Consider the following 8,271-nt stretch of genomic DNA (forward strand, 5'->3'; position numbering starts at 1 on the left):
TCATATAACAAAATAAAATTTATAGAATATATATATATATATATATATATATTAATACTTAATGAAGGTTTTAAAAAAAAATTATAATATTTATATCAGAACAAATATGAATAGAAAAGAAAAAATAATATTATGATCTTTTTTTTTTTTTTTTTTTTTTTTTTACAATACATTTTTAAAATATATTAATATATACATGTAAGTATAATAATTTGATATAATCGATGTTAAAAGATAACATAATTTTTTTTTTATAGCAATATTTTTAATATTATTTTTTATATTACATTTTTAATTATTATATATATATATATATTTATAAATATATATGTATATGTATATTTATATTTATTTTATTTTTTTTTTTATTTGTTTTTTTAATAAAAGTGTACCAAATTATATACACATAATGTGAACAGTGGATATATATCTATATATATATTATATATATATTATATATATATTCACATATATATGATATTTTAATTATATCTATTACTATTATTATTATATTTTTATTTTATTTTTTTATTTTTTTATTATTTTTTTTTTTTTTTTTTGTTAATATATTATAGGAATGCAATAGAAAAAATAATATATATATATATATATATTTATATTTATTTATATTGGAAACAGAAACCTTTTATATTTATATTTTTTTACAAACACACATAAATTATTTTAGCAATAAATATTACTAAAATTTTATAAAAAAATATATATATATATATATATATATATATATATATATATTATCATATTAATATTATTCTTACTTTTTTTTTTTTCTTTTTAAAATTTTAATTCGTGTGATCATTTGTTTTTTTTATTTGTCTTTTTCTCTAATGTTACATAAAAATATAATAATACCTTGTATTTTCATTTTTTTATCATACTAAGGTAATATTTTTCAAAAAAAGTTTCGTTCTACAAATCGAAAATATGTAGTATGTAGCACATTAGACCATCATAAATTATTTTTCCATTATATTCAATATAATTTAATTTTTTTTTTCTTCATATATATTTTAATACATTATACTAAATATTATATATATATATATATATATATATATGATCATTTTTTTAATTTATAAGTTTTTAAAGAAATATTCTTATATATATTTATATATTTATAAAATATGAAGGAAAAAAATTGTAAGTAGATCAAATTATTATAAGAGGTTTTTGTGAAAAAAAAAAATAAAAATAAATTAAAATACAAATGTATGCATGTTTCATATAAAATAATATATAAAATTAAGAGAATACAAATCATAAAAAAAAAAGAAAAAAAAAAAAAAAAAAGAAAAGATATATTAAAAGAGAATTTTTTTTTTTTTTCGTATAATACATAGGTATTAATATTAAATAAAAATAAAATAAAAAATACATATATACATATATACATTCATATTCACATTCACATTCACATTCACATTCACATTATCCTTAATTGTAACCATTCCATAGATTGTATTTTAAGAAAAAAATAAAAAATAAAATGTCATAGTTAAAAATAAAAACACATATTTATGGTCTTTCATATATAGAGTTATATATAAACATAAAAAATATATATATATATATATATATATATTTTTTTTTTAAATATTATATGTTTTTATTTAATATGCAAGTAATATTCGTTCATTCGTTGACATTTAAAATATTTACTGTATTATTGATTTTTATACTACCTTCTTATTGCTTTATAATAAAAGATAGTAAAATAATTAATGATACATGGAGATATGAAAATAAGGAGAATACAAATAAGATAGGGTCATATAGAAAAAAACTTAGACATAATGTTAGTGTAAATAAAGATATAAAAGAAAATGAACATATTATGTCATCATATGAAAATGAGAAATATATAAAAAAGCTATTAGAAGATTATGAAAAATATAAAATTACGACATATAGTTCAGAATATACATTTTTTTTCCCAGGGCAAGGTGAACAATATATGTCTATGGGATTAGATACATATAATAATTATAAAGAATGTAAAGAATTATATAATGATGCAAGTAAAATATTAGGATATAATTTAATGGATATGATAAAAAATGGACCGATAGAAAAATTAAAAAATTCAGAAGTAGCACAACCATCTATATATACAGTATCTATGGCTTCATTAGAAAAATTAAAAATTGAAAACAATGATGCTTATATGAAATTAAATTTATGTATGGGTTATTCATTAGGAGAATATGCAGCCTTAACATGTGCAAATTCCTTATCATTTGAAGATGGTGTATATTTAACAAAAGAACGAGGTAAAGCAATGCAATATTGTTCTACATTATATAATATGACAACTGTTGCTATTGTAGGATTAACATTAGATAATATAAAGAAACTTATAGAAGATGTTAACTATAAAATGAATGATGATATTTTTATTGTTAGTTATATGACAAATAAAAAATTTGGTTTATGTGGAAAACCAGAATCTATGGATTATCTTAATACATTAGCAAAAGAAAAATATAAAGCAATATTTACAAAAAAATTAGAAATAGCTGGAGCTTTCCATTCTTTTTATATGTTTCCAGCAAAAGAAACATTAAAAAATGTTTTAAATCAAATAACATTCAAAAAGTTATCCGTACCCGTCATATCAAATGTGGATGGAAATGCATATGATGATCCCGTTATTATTAAGGATCTTTTAATTCTTCAATTAACTAGCCCAATTAAAATTAATACATGCTTACAAAATGTTTTAAAACATGGTTATAAATCTGGATATGAATTGGGACCAGGTACTATAAATACGAATTTGTTACGAGACATATCAAAAAATACAAAAAGGGCAATTCCATATATATGATACCATCAAATAAATAAATATTAAATTGATATATATATATATATATATATTTTATCGTATCACCTTATATAGTTATTATTTATATATATTGCATATTAATAATTAAAAAAAAAAAATTTTTTAAACTTACAAATTGACAGCAAAAAGTATGTTTTATATTTTAAAGGTTTAGTTAAATCATATTTTTACGTATTAAAGATTTTTTTTTTTTTTTTTTATGTACTAAAAAATGAAAAATAAGAGTAACTTTATAACAAAAAAAAAAAAAAAAAATAAATAAATAAAGAAAATATTTAAATAAATAAATAAATAAATAAATACATGTATATATATATATATATATGTGTGTAGGTTACACGTATAACGAAATCGTACAAAAAAAATTAAACATTAGATATACATACATATATATATATTTTTATATATATATATTTTTATATATATATATTTTTATATATATATATTTTTATATATATATATATTTATATATATATATATATATTTTTATATATATATATGATTTAAAAAGATTAAGAGAAATTTATATAAATATTTTTACCTTATTAAAAATCCTTGCTTTTCATAAAATTTTTATTCGATAACATTCTGTGTACATTTGTATCACATGGACCTTTTTCTATATTTCGAAGATGCGTAATCTTACTATTGTCATAATCGTTCAACTTGATAATATTAAATTTTTTATTATTTACATTTTTTGTTATATCTTCATTAATTATACTTGTTTTCTTTGGTGCCTTTTCTTTGATCTTATTCAGAAACTCCTGCACAGAATATATGGAATTTTTTTCTGTGTTTATTTGTAATTTGCAATTTTTTTTTTTTTCAATTAATATATTATCAAATTTAAAATTATTTACAATATTTAAAAGAATATCTTTTCTATTAAATGGGAAATTTTCCTTTTGAATATTATTTGTTTTATTACTATATTGCTTATCATTTTTTATCGTTTCTTCTTTTTTATGTGGATAATCATAATTATTATGATCAGTAATAATATTATCATAATTATTATTATTGTTGTTGTTGTTATTATTACTATCACCATTATTTTTGTTAGTTTTCATGTCGTATGGGCCATAATTTTGATTTTTATATCTATTAAATATTTCATTTAAACGGTCATGCATAATATTCATATTTTGTTTTTTTTTTAAATATAATTGGTCTCTTTTTTTAATCGTATTATTATTATTATTATTATTATTATTTAAAAGTTTATTTTTATCAGAAGTTGCAATATTATGTCTTTTTATTGGTATGGTACCATTTTTATCTTGATATGTATTAATATATCGCATTTTAAATAATTGTTCGTATAATTTATTTTTTTTATCATCTTTTTCTTGTTTTTCCTTTTCTTTCTTTTCATATTCTTTTATGTTCTTATTATATTCCTTTTGTAATAATTCGTCATCAATATATTCTTTTTCTTCGTTGTATTCATATATATTGTTTTGTTTATATTCTACATTTAAATCTTCCTCCTGTTCATTTTTTTTGGTTTCCACCTCCATATTTAAATCGTTATTAAATGTTTTAAGTTTATTATTACATGGGGAAACATAATTATGAATTCCATTATTTTTGTATTTTATTCCATTTTTATAATTTTGTTGTTGGTCCCTAGGAAACATATTTGAATTGTATATATAATTATTATTTGTGTTACTAGAATTATTATAGTTTCCATTATATTTTAATTTATTTTGCATACTTAATAGTTTTTTTATTTTATTTACACTTTCCTTTATTTTCTTCTGTTCCTCTTGTTCATAATATAATTTATTATCTTCAAGTTCGAAATCATTTTTTTCATAATTTTCTGCAGATGAAAGGTTATATTTTATATAATTATCTTTTATATTATCATCGTTAGGAAGATCATTTGTATTATAATTATTATTTGAAGAAGAATGACCTGATGATATTCTGTAAGATTTATTTTTTTTTTTAATTTTTTTTTTTATATTATGTATTCTTAATATTTTTCTTTTTACTAACCATTTTCTTATATTATGTTGTATTAAAGCAATACATTTTAAAAACCATTCTAAGGTCGTATTATATATGTATATAATTTTAGTATTATTTACTAAATTATTAATATCTACTTTTATCCTTTGTTTTTTTCTTTTTTGTGTTTTGTTTTGTATATATATTTGTATATTATTTGTTGTTTTATTAGGTAGATCTTGATAAATAATATCCCATTTATTATCTTCAATTTTTTGCTTTCTTTCGATTTTTTCTTCCTCAGATATTTCTAATGAAGAATGAAAATCATAATAACTACAATTACTATGATAATTATTACTATTATTTTTGGTTGTTCTGGTTTTTATTTTATCATGTATGTAAGATATATTTGCTTCACTCCTATCAAATGAATTTTCATTTTTGTAAATAATATTCTTTTTTTCATCATTTTTTAAATTAAAACTACTATATTTTTTCCCATGCAATTTTAAATTTTCATAACTCCAATGTGTTGTTTTTGTATGAATAGGAGTACTCATTATTTTATTTAGAAATGTGGTCATTTTTTTTTTTCTAATTTTTAATATACATTTTTGAGCTTCATTAATACTAGACATGGCTGTTTCAATAAATTTTTTTTTTTTATTGTCCTCTTCATATGTAACATCACTTAATATATGTATATTTTTTTCATTATCATTTTTCATAACATTTGAAAGCAATTTTGTAGAATCCTTTAAAGATGTATCTGTTAACATTTTTTCGGTATGATTTTGTATTAATATATTTTTTCTATTCTCTTCATTTTTTTCCCTAGCATAGTGAGAATCTGTTTTACAGTTCACATGTTCATCTTTTTCCATGATATCACTATTTAATTTTATATTATCAATATTATTTTTATTTGTTTTTTCTTTCATATTATCCATATCTTTGAGCTTTGTACAAGCATTATTTTTATTATATGTCACATTATTTTTATTATCTGTCACATTATTTTTATTATCTGTCACATTATTTTTATTATCTGTCACATTATTTTTATATTGATTTGATTTAATATCATCATTAGTATTTTCCAAATTATTTTGTTCCTTAGATATATTATCAGAATATAAAACCTTATCCGTTGAATCGTATGTAGTATTATATATATCTTTATTATATGTTTCCTTCAATTTAATCATTTCTTTTTTTATTTTTTTAATTTCCTTTTTCAACATTTTTACTTCATTTTTTTGTTTCCCATTTTTCTCAATCTTATTAAAATGGCTATTATTGAAAGTTAAATATTTTTTTTCTTTTTCAATCAATTTATTCTCAATAATATGATCTTTATTTAATATTATAGGTTCGTAATATATATTATTATTTTGATCATCCTTTATGTTATGTATATATATATTTTTTGTTTTGTTTTCATCTTTTATATTATTTTCAATACCTTTCGTTTCTTTTTCATTATATATAATGTGTTTCCAATTTGTTGTATCCTTCAATTCATTTATATTTATATTTTGTACATTGGATATTTTATTTATTTCTTGTAACACATCTCTCTTACATATATTATTCATATCATCATCATTTTTGATATTATTTAAAAAATAATTATCTTCGCACTCTTTCTCTGTTTCATTAAATAAAGCATCGTATTCACCATATAGCAAAACGTTCTTCTCTATATATTCAATAACTTGGTATAATTTAAAATATTCCTTTTGGTCATGTAGTCTTATTAAAGTATTATCCTCGAAATATTCATTGCTAACCCAATTAAAAATAGTATAGCTATTAAAAGGTCCTTGTTCTTTATTATCATCATCTATATATACCCAATATAATGTTCTTTTTGTATTTAATAAATTATCTAATATGGTACTTATATATTTATTTTGTGATAGCAAATTATCATCATTTGATTTTATATGGTCACTGGATTGTATGTGGTCACTGGATTGTGTGGGATCATTTGATTTTATATCATCACTTATTTTTATATCATCACTTATTTTTATATTATCACTTATTTTTATATCATCACTTATTTTTATATCATCACTTATTTTTATATCATCACTTATTTTTATATTATCACTTGTTTTTATATCATCACTTATTTTTATGTCATCAAATAATATTTGTTTGTTCATATTTTTGATACTATCTATTTCACTTTTCCATGAAAAGTCATTTTTTAAAAATTCCTCAGACTGAATTTTTTTTAATAAATGATTGTATACAATAGCATTTTTTAAATATAATTTTATTTTTCCTTTTATATTATCATTATCAAAACTTATTGAATTTTCACTGTCATAATATTTTTTATCTTTAATGTGTAATTCGTTTCTATGAAGAACTTCTATTTTATCATTCTTGAGATTCTTTCTTAAAATATATAGGGTAAGAATTTCCTAAGAAAAAAAAAAGAAATAGGTTGATAAATAGAATGATATAATATAATATGAGGAAATATACGTTTCACATAAAATGTGAAAATTATATAGTTGTATATATAAGGACAAATAATACATATAATAAAAAATTTAAACTTATAATATAAATAAATAAATAAATAAATATATATATATATATATATATATATATATATATATATATATGTGTTATATTTTTTATTTATTTCCTACTTTCTTTTAAAATACTTACATTATTTTCTAATAAATTGAATATATGAGTAATGTTCATTTCATATGACATCATACATACTTCCTTATCTCCCATTTTTACACACATATACCAAGGAGTTTCATAAAAATTTTCTTTTGAATTGTTGTCCTCTAAATGATCTTCCACTTTGATATTTAAACAATAAACAATATTATCATCTTCATTGTCTTCCTCTTCATTATTATATATTCTCTTGTTATTTGTTATAAATTCTATTTCAATACTATGAATGTATAAGTTGATATCCATTTTTGTTTGTTTATTTATTCATACATAAATGTGTAAATTTGTGAACTATAAAAAAGAATATATCATATTAATTAAAAAAAAAAAAAAAAAAAAAAAAAATTAAAATAAATATAATATGTGAATGTTATAAATATATTTACTGTTAAACGTGAAGTGAATACACACCTAATAAATATAACAAATAGTTGTGTATTTATATATAAATAAGTTTAAGAAAAAATGAATATATTAAAACAAAGGAAAACAAACTAGTAAATAAATATAAATATATATAAATATATATATATAAATATATATATATTGTTGTGTACTTTAACATATACAAGAAAGAATATTTAATTTTTTTTTTTTTTTTTTTTTTTTTTTTTTTTTTTTTTAAAATTTTTTTTTTCCTTTTTTTTTTTTTTTTCCTTTTTTTTTTTATTTAAATAAAATAAAAAAAAAAAAAAAAAAAAATTAAAAAAATATAATTTAAATTA

The 8,271-nt window shown here is 17.8% G+C and overlaps 2 protein-coding genes across 2 annotated transcripts; one reads left to right on the forward strand and one right to left on the reverse strand.

Annotated features, from left to right (window-relative positions):
- Window positions 1–1,636: 1,636 nt before the first annotated feature.
- Window positions 1,637–2,848, forward strand: PRSY57_1311000 (malonyl CoA-acyl carrier protein transacylase precursor; the record flags this gene model as incomplete). Its single annotated transcript, XM_012909046.2, has 1 exon — window positions 1,637–2,848. One exon carries the CDS (start codon window positions 1,637–1,639, stop codon window positions 2,846–2,848), a length of 1,212 nt encoding a protein of 403 aa, XP_012764500.2.
- Window positions 2,849–3,411: 563 nt separating this feature from the next.
- Window positions 3,412–7,792, reverse strand: PRSY57_1311100 (hypothetical protein; the record flags this gene model as incomplete). The annotated part of the gene is made up of 2 exons (XM_012909047.2): window positions 3,412–7,269; window positions 7,523–7,792. The coding sequence occupies 2 exons, from the start codon at window positions 7,790–7,792 to the stop codon at window positions 3,412–3,414; spliced, it is 4,128 nt and encodes a 1,375-aa protein (XP_012764501.2).
- Window positions 7,793–8,271: the final 479 nt, after the last annotated feature.

The sequence above is a fragment of the Plasmodium reichenowi genome, chromosome 13, assembly GCF_001601855.1.
Source record: "Plasmodium reichenowi strain SY57 chromosome 13, whole genome shotgun sequence".
NCBI classification, from domain to species: domain Eukaryota; phylum Apicomplexa; class Aconoidasida; order Haemosporida; family Plasmodiidae; genus Plasmodium; species Plasmodium reichenowi.